The sequence below is a fragment of the Cuculus canorus genome, chromosome 7 (genome assembly GCF_017976375.1).
Source record: "Cuculus canorus isolate bCucCan1 chromosome 7, bCucCan1.pri, whole genome shotgun sequence".
NCBI classification, from domain to species: domain Eukaryota; kingdom Metazoa; phylum Chordata; class Aves; order Cuculiformes; family Cuculidae; genus Cuculus; species Cuculus canorus.
Window position 1 is genome coordinate 21,258,824 of NC_071407.1, and position 23,345 is coordinate 21,282,168.

Consider the following 23,345-nt stretch of genomic DNA (forward strand, 5'->3'; position numbering starts at 1 on the left):
TCCAGTGCTAATCGGCAGGTTTGGGTAAGTTTCTGTACCCAAAAGTTTTTGTCGTGGGGAGGGTGTTTTGTTTTTAAGGTCACAAAAGAGCAATACAGCCCCTCCAAGGACTCTGGTTAATGAGAGCTCATCCACAGGGAGAGGAAAAAGTTGACTTTGCCTTGTCTTCTAACAGTCTAAGGACATCACATTCTTGTCTGAATGTTTTTTAACGGCCATGAACACAAAACTCCTAAGGACAGTTTGCTTCAAATTACTCTGTTGAGTGAAGACTTAAATACATGAACCAGCTATCATGTAATAATAAATTACTGCACATCACCAGCTCTGCATTGACTACCCATCTGCACTCTCTTTGCCTGTAGCGAATACAAGTAATCTGAGTTAGCTTAGTCTACGGTGAAGAAGCCTCAGTTGGCTCTCAAGGGCTAAGCCAGCTAATTCACATCTGCCACGAGCTAGGAGCACACACAGACCATCAACACGGGTCAGCCGACACACAACAAAGTTCCCTTAGGACAGCTCATGGGTCTGAGTGCTAATATTTTCTCTCGCACACAACTTATTGCTTGTTTTCTTACATCAAATGTGAATTAAGAGTATTTGACATCACAAGTTTTCTGTACTGCCTTTTCTTAGTTTTATGGTTCTCACACATTCACAGTCCTAAACCTGCAAGCACAAACACACACATGGCTTTACTCACGTGAGCAGTCCCAAGCCGAGATGCAGGATAAGAAGGGAATTTATAAATAAGCTACAAAGACTTTTCTCTAGCCTTTATACCCCCAACTTTTACCTTGCACAGGATCACAGGAAAGGGGAATTCCTACTACCCAGTGATGGACTAACAGCCCCCAGACTACAGAGCTGGCTGTTCTGAGCCTTCCCCCTTCTCCAGAAGTTAAGACACAAATCAACAATTAAAGCAAATTTTACACATCAAATTCTATCTTCAACAGCTGAAAAAATAATTCACTTCAAATACAATTGTTAGAAAGATGCTACAATAAATGAGTGGGAAGGAATCCAAACAACAAAAAGCTAGCTACACAGACTTGCATTTCTATTCATTTGCAAAGTGGAGAGTGATTTTGTAGCCAAATTCTTTAGAAACAAGAGGATTATATAAAAAAAAATGAATTAAGGAAGTACAAGAGAGATGCCGGTTGCGAGGATAAACGATGTGCAGCATTAGGTGACTGAGCATGAATCAGTGCTTTGGGAAAACATTTTTTTCCCCCTTCACAGCATGGACTGTCACGGATCTTGTGGGGACTGAAAGAACAGTATTATCTTATACCTTATGGTGGCTCCCCTCAAGAGAGAAGAGGCTTATGTTTCACTTCAGAGTGTACAACTTCTCTAGTTAAATATTCTTCTCCCGAAGTTCCAAAGTTCTTTCAACCCATGCAGGAGTGCTTGGTTAGCACCCTTCAACTACTGTAACAGAAACTATTTAAAGACATTTAGTGCTGCTGGAGCTACCTTAAGGTCTGCATAAAGTAATTAGAGCCCAATTTAGCATTGTAGAATGAAGGCTTCTAGCTTTGCATAAATAATTTCTCCTCCCTTCATAAATCACAAATTCTATCTTGTTGTCACTAGACATCTAACAGCCACGGAGGAGATGCAAAGAAACAACAGTTTGCAGGACACAGGCTTTGTTGTCTGGACCCAAGACTAAATCCAACATAATGCAAGAATACAGGGATTACAATCCCAAGAACACTAGCTCACACTTCACATTCATCTTTTCAAATTCACTAGAACAACAAGCCAAGATTTCTGTGTGAGTGCCTAATCATACATTTAAAAGATGTCCCTTGCTGCAGGTCAATACCTCATCCTTCAGTGGTGGGATGGCTCCGTAAGCAAACAGTGACATTCAAAGGAAAAATGTGGTTTCAATGGGGTTGTGTGCGTGCCTAAGAATACGTTCCAGAAGAGAATGAAATCAAACTTGTGAAGACAGAATGCCCCCTACTCCCTCCCACTGACATCTCAGTTGCATGAACAGGGCAGCCAGAATACGCACATTTTTCTCGGTAGCACAGGTTGGAGGAAGCAAGAGAGGGCTTAGGCAGCCACTCCCCATGCCCCCAGGTGCCTGAGGTCATACACCCCATGGTGGTCCTTCCCCGGAGGACGATGTGGAATAGGGTCCATAATTTTCTGGGCTGAAGTAGTGGGTAAATGGTCATTAAATGAAGAATCCTGCTCTTGCCCAGAACGATTCAGTTGACAGGTCAGTGTGGATGGCTTCTTTATAGCCCCACGGATCAGCATGTGATGACTGAGCAGTTGTATGGGTCGGCAGACTGACTTTTTTGGAAAGGTTTTGGGTAGGTAAAAGAAGAAGGGGAAATGCCCAGACAGGTGGCTAGCTAAGGGAACAGTCTGACTAGCTAAGGTTGAATCAGGGAAGATGAGGACTACTGAGTTCAGGTGGTGAGACAGGCTAAGCTGAAGGGAATAACACAGGACAGAATCAGTAGGAGAAGAAAGAAAAAGAAAAGGAGAAAGTCATTGAAAATGACAGAACAAAAAGGTTACATGCTGAACTTCATGCTTATGTGTTTGCAACCATCCCCTGAGCCCCCCTTTTCTGCTGACTTCTCTGTGGCAAGTTTTGCAGGGAGCAACTTAAACCTATAAACTCTGAGGCGCGTTTGCAGACTATATCAACATTCCACTAGCATTTTCAATTTTGTCTTCTTTGTACTCTGAAGATCAACATAAATTTTATTTCCTCATCAGTCGAAGTCTGCTCCAGCTTTCACTCCCCTCACACTCCACCTAGGACTGACTGGAACCTACACTGCCAAGTATTAGCTGAAATGTCTTTAACGTTGCTGTTGGGCTACATAAAACCATGTATTACAGTTACTTGGATTTCTGATGAAGGCCAAAAGAGTACTGAAGAAAACAGGCTTCAAGCATTTTTTTCTGGCTTTTGACGTGAAGAAATATTTGTACCATAGATTGTTTCAAATGAACCAAATGCATATTGTCACACTACAGGAGAGCAACTATTTTGCAACTAAATGGACAAACTGGTAGGTGTTGACACTAGTGCAACAAACAATTGCTAATTCAACTGTTATGTCTTCCTAGAAAGTCTATTTAAGACACAATAAAGTACCTTTTCAAGCAGAGTTAGCACATCATATTTCTGATGCTTGAGAAGCCTGACCTTAACTCACACACTACTTTTTCAGAAGTGATGTTAGGAGTTACTGTATGCAGAAACAGGCTGCTGGTGGCCACTGTGCATGAATAACAGAGGAGATCTAAGCCTTCAGACTTCCAGTTAACCTCTTTTCAACTAAAGAGTGTTCAGGCAGACTGTTCAGCTGTCCAAAGGAACATCTATACAGATTGTCTTCTCAGTGCTGATTCTTACTTAACCTGCTTTCATGGCACAGGCAGGAACTCATCTTAGGCTCCTCCCTGGTGCAGTAAATACTATCAACACCAACTTACACAGAAAGTCTTAGTGCCCAAATATGGGAGATTCTGGAGATGACAGTGCCCTTCCTAGACAGCTGCAACTCCTGAAATGAAGTAACTGCCCATAAATGAGTAAGTACCACACACCACACTTACCAAACTGTACCATGGCATCATACAGACTCCAGCTTACAGAATTATATAGTGAAGAGAGCAGGTGGGATTCTGGATAGCAGAAAACACATATACAAGTGTTTGCCTGGCTAGACAGACATCTACAAAAGCCAACAAGACACTTAAAATTATACTTATTTTTTGTGAAGGCTAATGACTTATTACGACCCAAAATCATTTAGGATACTAAACCACTGTTCGCTATTCAGTTATAGGCTGTAAATACGGAGATTTTCCACTGGAATCCACTACAGTCATCATATTTATTGGCAACGATCACACAGATGTAATAGTATCTGCTACCTGTGTCCCTGCTGCTTTGTGAAGCTGCATCGTTCTCAACATTGTAGATGACCGTCCCCTGTGAGTCAGAGGAGAAGTGACTGACCACAGACTCATGGTGTGCCTGTTTATAAGGGTAGCTGTCTGTAGAGGAATCTGTCCTGGTGTCACTCGAGATGGAAGGTTCTCTCCCTAGGAAAGGAAACAATGTCAAGGAAGTGACATTAAATTTCAATCTTTTTGAGCAATTATAAAAGGCAGGAGAGGCTAAAAAAAAGAAATCAGGAATGGAACAGAGGAAACTACTCAGAAGTTAACAGAAAAACAGAGTACCAAGCATACAAACTCAGATTCAAGGACACCAGAGCTTATGGGAAAGTTCATCTCCTCTGGAAGAGGAGAGTGTAATTCCCTCTGCAAATCTTTATTGCTTTATCTCTGGTAACAAATTTAACAAATTTATCAAATCCTTATTATGCAAAATTAAACTACGTCCACTGGACTGGAAGTATATATTAGTACCACACTGAAATCACTCTTCATTAAAACCTGACACTATCAAGTGTAATTAAAATATGAAATACAGTACTTCAGGGGAATTCCAAGTTAAAAACCAGACAAGTACAAAATATTAATACGGGTAACAAGAACATCACAAGTTATAATAATTAACACATTTCATCTGTCACGAATATGAAGCTTATCTAGTAAAACCCTGTATAAGATAAGAAAAAACCATTTTCTTATCTAAGGCAAAGTATCGTGCTCCTTCTCAAGATGCTAGCATTGGTCCACTGTGCAAGTGGGATACCGAAAAGGATGAAGCATCGTGATTCAACTTCAGTATGTTAATTCCTAATCTTATTAAAGTAGGACAAAAAGACTACGTCCTCCCACCACTTTCATTACACTGAAGTAAAAACCTGAACAGTTAAAAGACTGTTGGCTGTTTTACACATGTAATGTATACACTCCTGAATATGCAGGATATTCCTTTCATATACATTTCTCAATGGAGAAATTAAAGAAAGTAATTTTCATGTTTAATCACAAACCCTCAGCCCAAGGGCACTACACATTTTCACTGTGAGCAAGTCCTGCAGTCGATGTCCTGTTTCAGGATGCCTGGCAACTTTCAAAGTCAGAAACTTCCCCCCTATCTCCTTACTGGTTCAAAAATCTTATTGGGGTAAAGAAATATAAAATACAGTTAAGAGATGGCATTCACAGAATCAGTGTTGTGGAACTGAGTACTAGAAAACGATTAATAAAATAAAGTCTTTATTCCACAGAAAATCAAAGCCATTAAGAGGAGTTGTTTGCACACAGCTTCACAACAGTTTGTACCAGCATCTTTCACAATCTTTCCTCCATACTTTGCAGTATCAGATCTTGATGTCATTAGGTGCATTTATCAGACTCCCATGACAAAAGTTTGGGTACAATACTGTGCTTAGCAACTTAATAAGCAATTTCTACTCTTTTCTGAATTATGGACAGTGGATAACTCACTACACTGAGGAATCCAGAAGAGGCTGTATTTACACTTGGTGAGAGACAAAAAGACCATTCTGAAAGAGGCGTATTACTGTAGAAAACTCTGCACATCAACAAGGCCAGAAAATAATCCTCTTCTATCTAACAGGAAATTGTGTAAGGTATGACTTCTCCTGGCACCTCAATCTATAGTATCTCACAAACTCCCTCACGAGCTTGGTATTAATGTTGAACACCACACACTACAGAAGCGAGTCTCGAGGACTCAAAGTGCTTCTGAAATGGAAGAGCAGGTTACTCGCTATAGCTACTGAATTTTATCTGAAAGGAAACACCTTTTTATACATATGAATATATATTTGCATTCAGCTTCCTGAAGTCATTTTAAAACACAATAATACCAGATACTGCAGAGACAACAAGTGAAAGGGTTATGTATGTATTTTCTGGAGATCAGCCAGGTGAACAGCAAGGCAAATTTACCACGTACATGGACCTGAAGCTTGTAGAAGTGCTCATGACAGATACACAGCACTAAAGGCCCTTCTATCTCTCCTTCAGACTTCCCAGTTTTTTTGGAACAGGAAAACAGGTTTATAAATGGCAAAATATCTTGTCAAGTAAGAAGTGAAGTCATCTTACCAGTGCTTTTATTTGCATTTATTTTAAGAGAAGTTCAAGATTTATTTCATTATTGGTAGACTGTCAACACATAAATAAGGAGGCAGCAGATGCTCTCTACAGATTCACTGACCAGGAAGCATAAAGTTAGCTCTTGTCCAGGAAAACCATAACTTATTATTGGAATTAAAGTTGTACAAATAGGCTAAAATACTCAAAGAAAGGCTGTACTTTTGGTTTTAGTCTCTCCTTGCTGTTCTGGAGAATCTATAAACCCATGTCTAATTCAAGGCATTCTCTGCAAGCACCCAAAACGAGAAACAATTTTCTTTTGCAAAGCCATTACAATATAAACTTAGCTCTAGCTTTCACATTCACCCTATCTGGACAGCAACTGCATATCTTTCTCAGAATTTATCTATTCCTCTTTAAACAAGGCCTTATCCCGGAGTGGTGTGACGAAATGTCTGTAATTATCCAAAACTTGAGTAAACCAACAGCCTGTTCAGACCACCACTGGTATCTTCACAGATAGAAGTTCTAAGCTCTGAAGGACTTCAGGACAGACCTTTCTACTTCAACAGACTACCATTAATACAAACAGGCTGGGAAGCAGCCACATGCTGAAGGCCTTCCAGCACCACTGGTAAGCGCTACGTAGCTATACCTGTAGATCTTTTCTGATGCAAAACAGATCACTAAAAATGCAGTAAACATGACCTTTAGGCGTAAGCCTTTGCCAATTCCTTCCCCTTCAGTCTCCCACAGAGCAGTTCAGATCTCCTACACTACTTTATCAGAGTAAAAGACAAGCAAAAGGCTGAGGAAAAATTGCACTGATTCTGTCCCTCTCAATTTTTGTTTTTAATAAAACCTTTTTTTTCACCTTGCCCCCATGTCCCTTCACCAACCTAGCAAAGTGCTCATTTATGACATTTCCTTAATGTTTCTTTTCCCTACCTTCCCTTCTGAGTTTAATTCTGCAGCTTCCTTTAATTTCTTTGTGTTTGTGCATCTCATGATGCACATGACCTCCTCTTGGCTCAAGGAGGTGGTTAGAGACTTCCTTGCCCAGCTAGACACCCACAAGTCTATGGGGCCGGATGGGATCCACCCAAGAGTACTAAAGGAGCTGGAAGATGTCCTTTCCAAACCCCTTTCCATCATCTTCCAGAGGTCCTGGCTAACTGGGGAAGTTCCACTGGACTGAGGGCTGGCTGATGTTGGCAGGGAGGATCCGGGGAACTACAGGCCTGTCAGTCTGACCTCAGTGCCAAGGAAAGTCATGGAACAGGTGATTTTGAGTGCTATCTTGAAGCACATGCAAGAGAACCAGGTGATCAGGCCCAGTCAACATGAGTTCACAAAAGGCAGGTCTTGCCAAACTAACCTGATTGCCTTCTATGACAAAGTGACTCAACTACTGGATGGGAGAAAGGCTGTGGATGTAGTCTTCTTGGGCTGCAGTAAAGCCTTTGACACAGTTTCTCACAGCATTCTGCTTCAGAAACTGTCAGCCTCTGGCCTGGACAGGCACACACTCTCCTGGGTTGAAAACTGGTTGGATGGCCGGGCCCAGAGAGTGGTGGTAAATAGAGTTAACTCCAGCTGGAGGCCAGTCACAAGTGGGGTTCCTCAGGGCTCGGTACTGGGTCCAGCCCTGTTCAATGCCTTTATCAATGACCTGGATGAAGGCACTGAGTGCACCCTTAGCAAGTGTGTAGATGACACTGGGTGGAAGTGTGGATCTGCTGCTGGAGGGTAGGGAGGCTCTGCAAAGGGATCTGAACAGGCTGGACCGCTGGGCTGAGACCAATGGCATGAGATTTAACAGGGCCATACGTTGGGTCCTGCGCTTGGGGCATAACAACCCTATGTAGTGCTACAGACTAGGAGAAGTCTGGCTACAAAGCTGCCTGGAGGAGAAGGACCTGGGAGTGTTGGTTGACAGCCGACTGAACAGAAGCCAGCAGTGTGCCCAGGTGGCCAAGAAGGCCAATGGCATCTTGGCTTGTATCAGAAACGGTGTGACCAGCAGGTCCAGGGAGGTTATTCGCCCTCTGTACTCAGCACTGGTGAGACCACACCTTGAGTACTGTGTTCAGTTCTGGGCCCTCACCACAAGAAGGATGTTGAGGCTCTGGAGCGTGTCCACAGAAGAGCAACAAAGTTCGTGAGGGGGCTGGAGAATAAGTCTTATGAGGAGCGGCTGAGAGAGCTGGGCTTGTTTAACCTGGAGAAGAGGAGGCTGAGGGGAGACCTTATTGCTCTCTACAACTACCTGAAAGGAGGTTGTGGAGAGGAGGGAACTGGCCTCTTCTCCCAAGTGACAGGGGACAGGACAAGGGAGAATGGCCTCAAGCTCCGCCAGGAGAGGTTCAGGCTTGACATCAGGAAAAAATTTTTCACGGAAAGGGTCACTGGGCACTGGAATAGGCTGCCCGGGGAGGTGGTTGAGTCACCTTTCCCGGAGGTGTTTAAGGAACAGGTGGACGAGGTGCTGAGGGGCATGGTTTAGGGAGTGTTAGGAATGGTTGGACTCGATGACCCAGTGGGTCCCTTCCAACCTAGTCATTCTATGATCTCTGCTCTCACTCCCTTCCTGTTAAAACTGCTGATGGATTTATGGACTCAGTCACTGATGTCATCAGTAACTGTTTCTCTCTACATCTATACCACAACAGCTCCTTCACTTTTACTCCAAACCTTTTTGGAAAAGGTTACTACCTGAACAAAGTTCTTAGACTGAGAGAGAGATTCAAAGGTAAAAAAATGGAAGTCCTCCTCAGAATTCCAGATCAGCTTTGACAGACAACAGGGACCTCTGCTAACAAAACGACACCCAAATCAGAAGAAAAACAGCACGGCAGCACAAAGGCACAAGGCAGATATTCCAGACTGCTTACCGGAGTCTTCGCTGTCATAGCAAGTCCTGCTATATTGCTGTAAATCCACCTGAGGGGGCAAGTCTTGTGTTGACACTGGAGTTCCTCGCGGATCTGCATACAGCAGCAGCAAAGGCTGATAATGGCCCTTAATGCACTTTGTCACAACATCTTTCCACTTTGGACCAATCTAAATTAAAAATAACAAAATACACACAGGAAAGTTCTTCTGTCGTCATTTTCTACAATAAGCTCTCTTTCTTAGCTTGTACTTCTTTCAGAGTTCGATCTTTCACCGACATTCCTTAACTCCTTTTATTACAAGAATTGAACTGGACTCTGAGATTCATCTTGAGACACTTGTGTACCACTTGTGACACCAGCTGGTCAAGAACAGACCCTTGGCTCACCCTGCAACCAAATCAACTAAAATCAAGGTGTTCACCATCTTATGGACAACTCCTGCTAAAAATATGACTACAAAAATAATACTCTCCTTTCAGATTTTTTTCCATAGGAAGACCTTCAACCTTTGAAATGTTTTAAACTTTGCATCAGTGAAAAAAAAAAAAAAAAAAAAGACTGAAAGCATTTTGATAGGCCAGGCAACAACTCAGAGTTACACTGATCTCAAAAACCTTCCCCACGTACTAACGCAGGTTTCACCTAATACTCTGAATATCTATTCCAACAACTTTGCTCCATACACAAGCATTCTACTAAAGCACTGCAGTACCCCTCTCCTTGGCAAAGCTTTGCTGCAGAGAAACGTGACTGCAAACAACTGCAAAGATTTGAGTTTTCCCTTCGAGCCTATGCTTGGCGTGACTACAGGAGAAAATTTTCCTCTCTTGTCTTTGTGCTTCTATGACTGTAAGGAAAGCAGTGTGAAATAATGCCAAACAAACTAATGGGATGTAATAATGGTGTGCCAACACTCCAGCACTAAGAGGAGAAGCAGAAAATTTGTTGTTGGCAGCAACCACTAGGGAAGACCAGCATCTAGATACTTCAAGAGGAACCCAAAAAGTAGGCATTAAATATCTATGTTGTTTGTCAGTAAGGGAAAGAGATGTACGCGAGCTGTGAGCACAAGCAAACAGTAGGTTTGGAAACAACAGCACAAAAGCAAGACTGGCAACCAAAAGAACAGAACAGAGAGCAGGGCTTCCCGTGTGCTTTTTTGAGAATGCTTCACTGTGTTCAGAAAAAGGAGCAATAGTTATAGATCTTGAGTGGAAAAATAGTTAAAATTTATCAAAATCTGTAGAAAACTGTATGGATCTACACACAAGAGGCCAACAAATTCCTAACAGATTATTCTTGTAAACATTATTTTCTCACCTCTTTGACATGAGCATCATCAAAGTACATCCACTTGCGGATTTTAGTTTGGAAGAAGAAGGTAGAATAGTGTTTTCCATAGTAACAGATCATTCCTACCAAATACAGCTCAGAGTGTTTTGCTCTGTCATCAGTGACTCGGAAGAAGAGCTTCAAGAAGGGAAGCAAGAAAAATGAAAGCAGAAATTAATCAAATGCCCAGCATTTTACATACTACTTTTTGTTTGAAGACCTCAAGGTACTATAGGGAGGTGTCAGGTTTTTACTGCCAGAGAGAGAGAGAAAACAAGACAATAAATACCTAATAAATTAATCAATGTTTAAGCAAATCCAGCCACTCCGACAGACTCGTGAGATGCTCAAGAATCAAGTCAGTCTTAGAGACCATGTCTGTACTTTGAGGAAGATGTTTACAACAATGATATAATACCTCCTCAGAATTTGAAGTGTTGTTCTGTTCTGAAAAATCTGTATTGTCTGTCATGCTTGCTGATTATATCAAATACTGCTTAAAACATTCATTCCTCTCAGCTTTGTAGACCCAGCTGGTATTTATTCTGACATGAGCAAAGCCAAATTTATGACAACACTACATTTAAGATGAACTGAAGACAGTAGTAGGTCAAAAGAATTCATCACACAGATGAATTTGTTTTAGAATAAATCACAGAATTATAGAATTGATTGAGCTGGAAAAGACCTTAAAGATCATCTAATTCGATGCCCCCTGCCAAAGGCAGGGACATCTCTCACTGGATCAGGATGCTCAAGGCCCCATCCAACCTGGCCTTGAACACTTCTGACTATTTAATTCATCATGTTTTAATGAAAAATGCACAGGATTCATTTTCAGTGCATTACTGCTTTACTATGCAAGGACCACACTGTTTCATAACCACATTTCCAGTAAGTCACACTAATCTTGGTACACTATGCACTGGCCAATGCATATTTTTTTTAATATATATGTGTGGGTGTGTATTATATATATAAATTATAATTATTTTACTGTAATACCTCAATGCTACAATAACATACAGCTACAATTTGGTATATCAATAATTCAGCTCTAGAGAATCAGCTAACGTAGAATAAGTGAATCGTCTAAGTGAAAAACTTCTGGATCCCAAATACTACTTAATTTAATCTACGATTCAATCACACAGTGCCAGCCACCATCTCACAGAGACTGTTCCGTTAAAAATAACTCTCAAAGTGTTACCACCAACACTTTAATGAAAAGAGGATTTAGAGAAGTTAAAACCCCCCACAACACCAAACTACATTTTGTCTTCAAAAGACAAAATAAACTTGTGTTCTTCAAAATGAAAGAGCGTGCACACATTCTCATAGAAATGGCACAACCCCCAATCCAAAAATTTCCTTGCATTTTAAAATATTTTTTTGATCCAAGCAAGCTGTGTTTTCTGGAGCAATTTTATATTTAAGTCATTTCAGAAATTTGAGACTATGCAATTACACTAGTATTTTCACAGATGTGTGAAGCATTCAGAAACAGGCAAGATCCTTGGATGTGCCCTCTATTCCTCCATTTAAGAATATGGAAAGGGTAAATGGGGTAACTTCTTATTTTCTCAATCCACTACTCTAGACCACCATGAGAAAGATTGCATTTGTAGGTAGTGCAAAAATACAAGAACTCACATCTCCCAGTTTAAGGCAAGTACCCAGGCTGTGAATCACATCCTCAGCCAGATCAGAATGGTCCGAGTCCCAAACCAAGCCAATGGTGATGATCTGTGGAGCGTTCATCAGCACACGACGGATACGGATCTTTTCCCCACAGTTACTCTGAGGATTTAAAACAAACCAAACATCAAATATAATCATGCTCCTATTATAATGTTAGGACAAGCCACTAACAAGTACAAGTCTCAAAAGTACAGCTTCCAAAGAGGTGGTGTTGAAAAACAGCAGACAAAATATGCTCAGTTCCAAGACAGGAGCTTCTCATGTTATGGATGAAGAGTATTATTAAGACTATCTGGTATTTGCAAACTTTGAAGTGAATACTTCCAATTCTTCTTTATGCTACCAATAATGATTACAAAGTGCAGCACAAAAGCAGGCTTATTCAAAAACAGATAAGCAAGCATACATGAAAGCGCCTCAAAAAATTCTTAGAAACTGGAAAGCTCACTGTCTCTTAATCAGAATCTCCAATGCAAAACAGCATTTACAGAGACTGATGCCTTATATGACGGTCAGCAAAACACTCGAGGTGCTGCTTTGCTGCTAAAGCTGGGTGGTCGCTATACAAGGTACCTCAAGCATCTCATCTTATATGGGATAGTTAGGTCAGTACTAATATAAATGTGAGAGCAGCAGCAGGAGATCAGGAGAAAAATACATGCTTTACTGACTCATAACAGTTCCTGATTTCTTATTTCCCATTTCCGTTTCCCTTCCCACTCTTTACTTTGTAAATAGCTGCCAGTGCTCATGGACTGGCCAGTCTCCCAGGGATAGGCCTGCTTGGGAAGCTAAGACATTTCCTAGGGGTGGTCCCTCCAATCTACCAGCTGCTGGAATTGTGGGCATCTTTAAAGCATCACGAAAAACATTCAGCATCTGAATTAAGAGATTATCACTGTAATTTTAGCAAACAGTGCTAATTGGGGGGGGAGGACACAGCTATGACGAAGTCCCTTCCTTTCCCCTGTGATAGCCACAAAGGCACCTCTGCACGTGTCCAGAACAAAAACATTTTCATACTGAGAATAGTTTCTCATCTCTACAGAGACCAGTTTCACAACTGGATATAATCATTCCTGACACCACAGCCAGGGAAGAGCTGGAAGCATTTCTTCCCTACAGCAATCTAGAAAATGAAACAGAACTGCAGTCTCCATTGTCAATGAGAAACAAAAAAGAAAAATCAAAAACAAACTCCCCCCAAAAAAACACCCAGAAAGGAACTAGCTTAACACCAAGGCAATGAGGACAGGGTTTTTTTTACAGGTAGAGAGCCATGATGTTTAAATGTAGAGATGAGATTTTAATATTAAGATGACTGTGTTCACACATATTTTGCAAGGGTCATTCCAAGTACAAGCATTCCTGTGGATTACCTCACAGCAAACCTATCTTACTCTCAAATTATCTTCAGCTAGCTATCTATCAGCATTTTCTGCAAGAGAGGATGAATATAGCATCCTGATAAAAAGCTTCCCTTCCATGACTTTTAGCCCACTCTTAGCTAAGCTTCAATAGAAAAATTTCCCAAATAGAACAAGAAAGCGTCAGGAAGTACTGGTAAGCAACTTTATCCAAAGGATTACTTCATAGTTAAACAGTATTTCACCCTGACAAAGAATGCCTTTCTATTAAATTTCCTATGCTTTGATTGTTAAATAGCTGGGATTATGTGAATTTTTCAAACAACAATACAATACCTTCATTTCTTTTACTCAGAGAAGTGAGCCGCTATTTGCCAATACTCTAAAAAGAAAATATAATTTTATTGGAGACTAAAAGTGAATGTTTCAGAATTATAAGCTGCAGAAACTGAAGGAGATGAAACAGAAATACTTGCACCGTTCCAGGGAACAGGCACACAAGCCATTCCTGTTAGAGCTGGTAGTGCTTCACTGAGGATTAGGGAGGCATCTAACAGCAGCATTACATGAAACAGCAGTTACGTGGCTGTTTCCTGCCCTATCTATTAATCAATATGTTAACAAGTTTGATGATAACTCTTCCTGCATACTTACCTAAAGCCCTATGCCTAGACATATTCAAATTAAAAGGTAGAACCAAATATCATACTATCGCTTTAGAAATCAAGCCCTTATGATTTAAAAAAAAAAAAAGAAAGAAAAGATGCATTTTATATCTATATAAAAAAAATATTTTGTTAATCCAACTGACACATGGACTTAATTCAGCTGTATTTTGTCAGACCTCTACTGCACAGCAGAAGAGAACATTTTTAAGAACAGCAGCCCGTGATTTCAACCAGACACAGTAATTGTTTTGAAGTGGTTAAATGCCAGTCACCACTCACAACTACAGCCTACACTTTCTGGTTAACATCTCCCACACTCTCAACAGCAAGCCTCACTCAGAAAAATGTACCGATACTCCCTCCAATATTCTGTGATGATTCCTGCCTCTGGTGTTGCTCAGGATGACACACTGTGTGGCCTACAAGCCCTGCACTGTCAGGATATTCACTGTCAGCTGCTCCCTGGGAGCAATGTTACTGTTCCCAATTTATTCTACTTCACCACCTGTTTGTGGTTTCTTACTCTCCAAAACGCTCATTTTCATCCAAACACTACATCCATTCCTGTTTTTACTACTTGTGTCTATAGCCAAAGATGTGCTCAACAACAGCAGCTCCTCCCTTCCTTCATTGGATGACCATGAGGTACTGAATTCAAACCCAAGGGAAATTCTCTTACCTATCCTTTTTATGACAATGATAAGCTAAATCTTGAAAATGCTTGTGAGTTAAAGGTACACAACAGTGTAATCTATTAAACCTTTCCTGTCCTCTCCATCCCACCCTCCTCCAACCATAAATGATACTAACAGGACAGTTTCGCAGGTCCCCCATTGTGCTGGCGTTCTGTAGTAGCTCTCCAAACATATCTGGAGTAGGTTTCTCTCGTCTCTCCAGCATACAAATAGCTTGATTGCTTCAGCAAAGAGAAAGAATGGGAAACAACAGTTTATTAATAAAATAAAAACACCAACTCACATTAAGTATGTGTTTCACTTAACTTTTACGAGAAGTTAAGAATCTTAAAATACAGAAAATGAGTGTGAATTACTACACCTTCCATGATAATAATGCATAAAGAAAAAAAATAAAACTGAAATGAGAAACAGTTTCTAGTTTGCCATAAAATTCGCATCCTATAAAGCAAGCTTTAGTGTTTTGACAAATACTTGACTTCAAAATGAAATTTTTATTTCAAAATGCTTCCCACTAGTAATCACAACCCTAGTAAAGCAGCACAGTAAAGCATGCCTTTAACAACAGAACCACAGATGAAACATAGCATAGCACCTAAACAATTTCTCTGTACAAGTTGAAAGAAGGATGACAATAAGTACAAAGGAATACTAGTGTTTTAAGTATGCTCTAGCTTAAAATGGCTGATAAGGTAAGAAAACATATCAGCGTTTATTGCTGTTTTTAAAATAATATGTGACTTATTATTTATTGAGATATTTCATATAAAATATTAAATACCGTTTACATAATTATTTTCCTGGTTTTTCCAATAAATGGTATTCTGAAACACAGTGTCTGCTGGTAACCCAAAGAGAACCTGCAGCTCAAAGGAACAGCCGGTAGCAGCCACAAGGGGGAATGCTTTACAGTACTTCTACTACACTGGTGAAGTGGTAGCTCTTAACAGAGATCTGCTCGAGAAGAGCAATTAGCAGTTTTCAAGACACTTTTTCAGGCTCTGTAACTACAGTCTCACACGCAGGACAAGAAACAATATGAAGTTTTCATCCCAGTCAAAATTTAATGACGGAAGTAAATATCAGGCTCCTGCCTCGATCAGATTTAAGCAGCTTTTAACTGAGCAGGCACCTACTGAAAGAATAGAAAATTTCTTTTCTCTAGCATTAATTCAAACAAACCACCACAGCACTAATGCTATTGCTCTATGCACCATCTCCTTTAGGGCAACACCATGGTGACCAGGAGAGTTCCTTGATAACTAGAAAAAGCAAGGGCTGCAAGAAAGAGAATTTGAGGAACTATAGGCTGGTCAGTCTTGCTCCAGGGCCTGGGGGGATTTCCTGGGGGGAAATTACCTCCAGGTCAAGCAGGTGAGTAAGCAGGTGAGTAAGAGCAGCCAGCACGGACTTACCAAGGGCAAACTATGTCTGACCAACTTGATTATTTCCTATCATAAAATGATGGCTTCTGTTGAGAAGGCAAGTGGAGTGAATATAATTTTGTCTCTGGTGAGTTTTCCAAGTTACCTACAGAGTTCTTGTGGCCAGATGGAGGTATGGACTGCACTGGTAGAATACAATGCAGACAAAAACCTAACTGGGCCTTCAGACTGAGAGGATCAAAACATAATCAGCAGTCAGTTAAGAGTTGTGTTCCTCAGGGGTTAATAATGGGGTTGATGCTATTTAACATTTTCATTAACAACCTGGATGATGAGTCAGAGCACAACACCAAATTTGCAGATGACACCAAACTGGATGGAGCAGTCGATATACAGAAGGGGAATGCTGCCATCCAGAAAGATCTTGACAGGTTGGAGGAATGAGCCGACAGGAACCTCATGAATTTCAGTAAAGGAAAATATAAATTCTTTCATCTCGGAGCGCACTCAGTGCAGCAGCACTGGCTGAGAACTGAATGGCTGAGGAGCAGCATCGCAGGAGGCTCATAGAGAAGACCAATATAAGCCAGACTCTTGCTGAAGCCAACAGAGTAAGGACGAGGCAAAAGATGCAAAAAGGGAAATGCTGACTGGATAAGTGAAAAAAGAAAGTCACACTAAGTGGCTAAGCACTGGAACAGGTCCAGTTGAGAGAAATCGTGGCATTTCTGTCCTCAAATGTTTACAAAACTCACTGCACAAAACACCAAGCATCCTGATGCAGCTTTGAAGTTAGCCTTGCTTTGAACAGGAGATAGAGTGAATATCCAAAAGCCCTTTTCAGTACGAATTACATTTTATTTTTCTTATCTTGCTTCTTAACTCACCCGCACACATATTGAGGTCTTTCAAAATGTATATGAGTCCCTGCCACTACAGTTGTCAGTCAGAACTATAAACAAGCAGATACGCTGATCCATGCCTAAACTGGCATCTCATGCCCTTTATCATAGTTATCAAAGCTCCACCAACTTTGAAAAAAAACATGTTCTGAACATTTAATCCCGTGAAGGTAAAGATCAAGCTGCAATATGAGTATTAAAAAAAAAAAAAAAGAGAAGTTATCTTCCCCGTAAAACTCAACTCACCAGAGTGAGGTCGTGGAAATATAATGTACCATCTGGATGAAAGGTAACGGGTCAGAGGTGGCACCACAGCTGGTGCAAACACACTGAAGAGAAAGAAAACGCAACACATTGACAAGATTAAACAGGTATTTCAACAGCAACACTTCCGCTCGTATCTTCTTTACCACAGCAATGCATGTCTTAGGAATGAAAGTGTGAAACGTGACAGCTGGCGATTTGTATAGAGTGTGTACCATTGCCTCACCTGTTCAAATAGGGTCATTGCAAACTTCTGATGGGAAACGCAGTGTGGTGCAGTGCAAATATCTTCCTTTGTCTCATCTGCTATGTGGAAGTGAATTCTCATTAACAGGTTTTCCTAGCCAAGGAAAGAAGAAGCAGCGACAAAAAAAACCCATCACATCATTCCAAACATAGACAGAAGTTAAGCTATAAACCACAAAAACATGTCAGATGCAATAATTCATCAGTGTTCTTTACAGAGACAGAAGGCTCCTGCAAATTTTTGAACGTTACTTAGAAAACAAAGAAGTTGGCATTTCCGTGACAGAAAACAAAATGGCTACCACTTCTGATCCGAAATGCTACATCAGTTACCATTTATTTCATTTATGAGCACAGCTGAAGATTCCATCACTGATTTTCCTGTCCAATTCTCAAGCATCAACTGATTTAACAAAATGTAGTAAAGCAGAACAGCTCTGCAGTTTCAAAATCACTGGGTTGCCACAAATTTCTCCTCACCAACACAAAGCGACATCAATAAATTTCTGCGTTCCACAAGGGGTTTGAGCTATGGCAAATCTACATCCTATCAAAAACGGGGAAAACTAATAAAAGAAGAGGCAAACTAAATTCTGCATGAAGCAAAAGCACCCAACATTTTTGAGATATCTTTCCAGACCACTCCATCTGTTTTCAAGTTCCCAGGACTTGCACTTCTCACTATCACTAAGAGCTGCCTGGATGGTCTACAGGTCTGCTATAGGCAGGTCAAGACTAATTATTAGGCAAAATGGCCCCAACTCCATACAATTTCCCTTGAATTTTAGAATCTAGGTGCTTCTGCCATTTAAATTAAACCTTTGCCTTTAGGGATGAAAGGCTAACTAAGTGAAAAGCTATGGAATTATCTCTGCCTTAAAGCTTAACCTCCAAAGGGAACTTGTACCTACTTCAACTGTCCTTGTGCCAGTACGGTTAACCTAAAAAAACTGCTTGTGGGGACTCCCACAGCAGTATTAGATGGACTATTTAGATTAGCTTTCTCAAGGAAGAAACCAAACCAAAAGTTCCCACGTTCTAGCACATACTGTGCTCTGTTCAAGTGCTGGACTGCAGTCTAACATGACTGTGTTCAAAGGGACTCCTGTGTAGGCTGATGCAATTGATTTCACTTGAGGCTTTATTGGTATGATCTACTCCCATTTTACATGAGCTCAAACTATACTATTTTGCTATATTAGTATTCTACAAACACAAGATACCTTGGGTTATCACAAACCAGTCAGTTTAAGAGAAGAACTACAATAGCTCTACGCACTTATCCTGCTTCTATGTCATCCTATAGTACAAGTGTCAAACTAGGTAGGTATAAGAAATGAAAAATTTAACATATAGGAGAGATTCCATTCTGACAGGTGTAGGCACTTTACCTGAGGTAAGTCTTACTTTGAAGTATTAAATCCAGTACGTTTGTACTCTGTTTAAGAACTAACAGCCTTGTTAAGAACCAAGTAGGATATGCTTGGGCCACCCTATGGACACCATCATTTCCAAAAAGGGGAGAAGCTATAGGTCAGCAAGATAAAAATACCTTCCAATTAAGTTAAAAAGGATTTAAGACACTGAAGAAGAAAAAGGAGGAAATGTGGGCAAGAATAAAATCTTAACATAACGGTTGCCAAAAAAGCATAAAAAGAAAGCAAGTGAGTAAACTTAGGTATGCAAGATCTGTTTAAAAGCCCTTTCACAACCACCTTTTATTGGTGAGATAACCAGTCTGAAAAGAAATTGTCAAAGAGTTTACAAATATGGCAAAAGAAATATCTGGAAAGGATCCATTTTACTGTTCCTTACCTCAGCTTACTAATTGTATTGGGTTGTGTCTGCTTGTTTATCTATTTTTACTTTCCATTAGCTAGAATCTATGAAAACAGTTTCAGAATCACTGGCAAACAAAACATCTGTTCAGCCTTTTGAGGTGATCCTTAAAACTAGAACTCTGGATCATTCTTGCAGTACAATTTTTGTTACAACTCATATCCAAGACACACTTGAGTGAGTAACACATATGCAAAAGTAACTGTAAAAATGGATAACATCAATGTTTCCACTTCAAAATCATTAGCAACGACTGTCAAACCAAATGCTAGCTCCCCACTGGACCACTTCAAGTTTGGGGATCTCTCTATGGATTTTTCCAGGCCACACATACAAGATCCATTGGAATGTGGGGAGGGAGATTGTGCAGTGAGGGTTCACAGCTACACATGTCCAACCACCTTCGTTTATACTCACAAAACATTCGGCAGCATCATCCATGATGCCCAGTTGGAAGCGCTGCTCATCCTGGAATGTTTTTGCGAGAGCAGTGCGCAAGGCATCAGATGGCAAGACCTTCTCACTGCTACACTGAAACTGGTTGAAGATACCCTGGAGTAAGAAAACAAAAGATAGTCAGGTTACTGTATTTTCAAAACATTACTCAGGTTATCTGAAAAAATAAAACAACAAAACAACAGACCTTTAACTCACTCTGAACAAGCAACACACAGATTCATGTATTGTCCAGGAACTACAAGAGAAAATCGTAGAAGTTCCTCCTTTCTGTATTCCTTCTTTTCACATATCCAAGGAAGGGTGAAGAGCTTAGGGGCAGTGTCAATCTCCCTTGGATCTTCCTCCAAATTTGATTCCTGAAGCCAATGCAACGCACACCAAAACTTCTTCACTTTTTATTCCTATTCCTCCCTCACCAGTTCACTTTTTCACTCCAACTTCAGTAGATTTCTTACATATACCACCATCTTTCCTTTTTCAAGCAACTCTTTCCAAATGTCTTAGCCCTCAAACAGTCACAACCTGCTTCTTGCCCTCTTTAAGAAACTTACCCTCCAGTAAGTCCAAGAAGCGGGCAAGAACCAGATGAGAAGGAGAGAAAAGGCACAACATGAACAGCAGTTCCTATGTATGGTCAGCTGTTCACTTGTGCCACAAACCTGCATTTTCATAAGTGTAATTCGCAGGTAATCGGGTAAGGACAAGTAGTTCTATAAATACATGCTATCATTTAAAGCATGGGTTATATGCATGAAATTTTAGTCCATATCCCCAGCTGATTAAAAACCCACTTTTACTTTGTACATGTGTATGCAGGCATGTGTGTGATTAAAGATCTTCTCAACAGTCATTTTAACTTTTATTGTGCCTCCCTACAAAAACAGGAACATAATTCCATACGCAAGATCCTCAGTTTAAGTAAAAACCTCTAGCCCTTAGACCATTCTGTCTCCATCTCCACTCTGCTGTACTCTCTACCTCATTTCATATGACAAGCAACCATCTCAATCAGCATCAACCTCAAAACTCTGCTTGTCCTTTCCTACAAAGCTTTTCTCACAATTTCCCTAAAGACTGCAGAAAGCTTGATTCTTACTGCAAGAGCAAAAATCAAAGGATCATCTTCAGTTGTGCATCAATTGGCTTTTCTGCCCTCTAAACTTAAGTCAAATAAGGAGAAAGCCGGCCTCAAACTGATTTGCTATACTGAGAATTGGTAGCAATGTCGATTTGTGCATCACTCTACCCTTTAATTACAGAAAACTCCTCCCAGCATACTTATGATCTATATGAATTGGAAATAAATAATCTGAATCTTTCTCTCCTTTAAATATTCTTATTTGTTTCTTATCAGAAAACAAGCAGCTAAACTGGAAGAAGGTTTGCCAGACGGTGCCATCTCAGCCTCTGTGAGGAAGCTGCAAGAACATAGCATGCAGCTGTCACTGCACAGCAACCTCTACGCCCCTGCCACTTCTGGCCATACAAAAGGTACCGCTTATCACATTGTCATATTATCTAATAAAAAGGTAAAACGCCTATCTCTCTATACTGTTATTTTTATTTTGGCAGTCCTTATCGTGCTTACTCGTGAGTGAGGAACCACTGCGCTGAAGCCCATACCTCTTCTAATGTTGTCTTTATTAGAGCATTAAACAACGATGAGAAAAGTGGCAACGAAGAGGAGGCTGTGAGGCAGTCTCTCATATATCATGCACTACAGGCAGCACCTCTTATCAGTTACTTTTTACATATACATATATATAAAAATGGAAAGAATGGCAGTGTCTCCATGCTTAACAACCTTGATTCCCATTTCTGTCACTCTGATAATAAAGTTTCATTAGTACATTTTCTCATTTCAGTGGACCTCAAGAAAAAGCAGTGAAACGTAATTCCATTCTGCTTCAGCACTTTGCATTAAATAATTTAAGAGCACTTGAAAATACTCATGACTGTGCTCTAGAAATGTGTTTGTTCTGGTTATTATCAATCCCACTTCATAGACCTGGAAACTGAGGCACTCGCCTAGCGACTGTGCGCAACCTCACTGGCAGGGAGCTGATGGTCAGGGCCGATGACAGCTCTGAAATGGCTCTACACTCTTTGCGCGGAGGAGACAATCAATGCAGGCTCTGAACTAAGTAAAAGCAGAAGCAAGCAAGCAAATCAAAATTCTCATTTTAAATTTTCATCTCTATATAAATTGTATACTTTACTTTTTCCTGAAATACACCTAACAGTTAACAAAGAGATCCAGTAAGCAAAGTTTTTCACAAGATCCTGCAAGTTAAGTTTTTTTTTTTGCAATACAAAATAATTACTTCACAATTAAAACCATAAAACTTTAAGTAAAAACAGTAGAAAAGCGTGAAATTTGTTACCACAACCACAGAACAGCAATAATCCAGTAACATCAAAGAATTACGTGAAGAATTCCAATATGTAAAATGAAGGAGTAAAAGATCCCAATATTATATAGAAGAATGCTTCCTAGAAGTTGTAGCAACATGGTACACGATAGTGTAGTCTTGTGTAGCTTATAAGGAAAAAACAGTCTTAAAATCAGTGGGCAATTGAGCATTTAAATCCAATAAAGCTCAAATCATGTTGTTGCACAGCATTGTAGAGCACACAGGAACACAGTCCCTGTAGAAAGTCCCCAAAGCACCTCAGATGGAGTCAAAAGCACTTTGAACACAGTGGGGTTTGGTTCTTGTTGGGTTTTGGGTTGGTTTTGGGTTTTTTTTGGGGCGGTGGTGTGACTGGGGTGTGTTGCCCACCTCCCGTATTTTTCAGGGCAGGTTCTTTAGTCCCCTTTGGAACGCGTCTGTCCTGTCTATCAGCCTTAGGTGTGGCTTTTCCTGCAGTTTTATCAGTTCATGTATCCAAATCAGATCTCACTCCTTAATTCCAGGTCTTGCCAGTGGGTGATACTGTTAATCACCAACAGATTTGTTCCACAGGTCTGGAAGCCAGCTGGGTGCAGACCAGGTAACCCATGTGGATTCTGCCCCAGTTCCCCTGATGCTTTTTCTCTAAGTGCTTCTGGAGCTCAGTGAGAACTTCATATATGAAACACTCAAACTTTGCTCTCTTTCAAAAGTTTCTTCACCGCAATTTGAAGACAGTGAGAACTCCATCGTGTATTCACCACACTGATGATCTCTCTCTGTGGCTACACTCCAACACAATGAGTGTATCCCCAGTAGCAGCAACAATGTGAAAAGACACTGCCAAGAGCTTCCTGAACAAGGAAGTCTCTCCTGTTTTGCCAGTTTTCAGTAACTAAAATCAAGTCTGCAGAACCGAAAACCACCTAAACCCATACATTAGCTTAAGATAAAAGTTGGTAAGTCTACGAACTAAGGCAGAGAAAAGCCGATCAGGGGATTTTCCAGTTAGGAAGCACATCTTCTGGTTACACTTCATTCCTGAGTGCTAGATAAGAAAGCAGGCCATCTCCCTCCATATCCCCTTCCCTGCAGATCTTCAAAGGTCTGGAAAGAGTAGCAGACAGCAGAATTAGGAAGCACAAGCGTTCTTTCAGA

General features: G+C 40.6%; 1 protein-coding gene across 7 annotated transcripts in view; it reads right to left on the reverse strand.

The window, feature by feature from the left end:
* USP54 (ubiquitin specific peptidase 54) overlaps positions 1-23,345 on the reverse strand; it is a 98,533-nt gene that overhangs the window by 19,878 nt on the left and 55,310 nt on the right. For all 7 annotated transcript variants that reach the window (XM_054071034.1, XM_054071035.1, XM_054071029.1 and 4 more), the window contains exons 4-11: positions 19,753-19,887; positions 17,477-17,590; positions 17,233-17,315; positions 14,815-14,920; positions 11,922-12,068; positions 10,257-10,406; positions 8,934-9,102; positions 3,931-4,101 (exon numbers count right to left, since the gene is read on the reverse strand). In XM_054071034.1, coding sequence (XP_053927009.1) covers positions 3,931-4,101; positions 8,934-9,102; positions 10,257-10,406; positions 11,922-12,068; positions 14,815-14,920; positions 17,233-17,315; positions 17,477-17,590; positions 19,753-19,887 — 1,075 coding nt within the window. The remainder of the gene's footprint in view (positions 1-3,930; positions 4,102-8,933; positions 9,103-10,256; positions 10,407-11,921; positions 12,069-14,814; positions 14,921-17,232; positions 17,316-17,476; positions 17,591-19,752; positions 19,888-23,345) is intronic.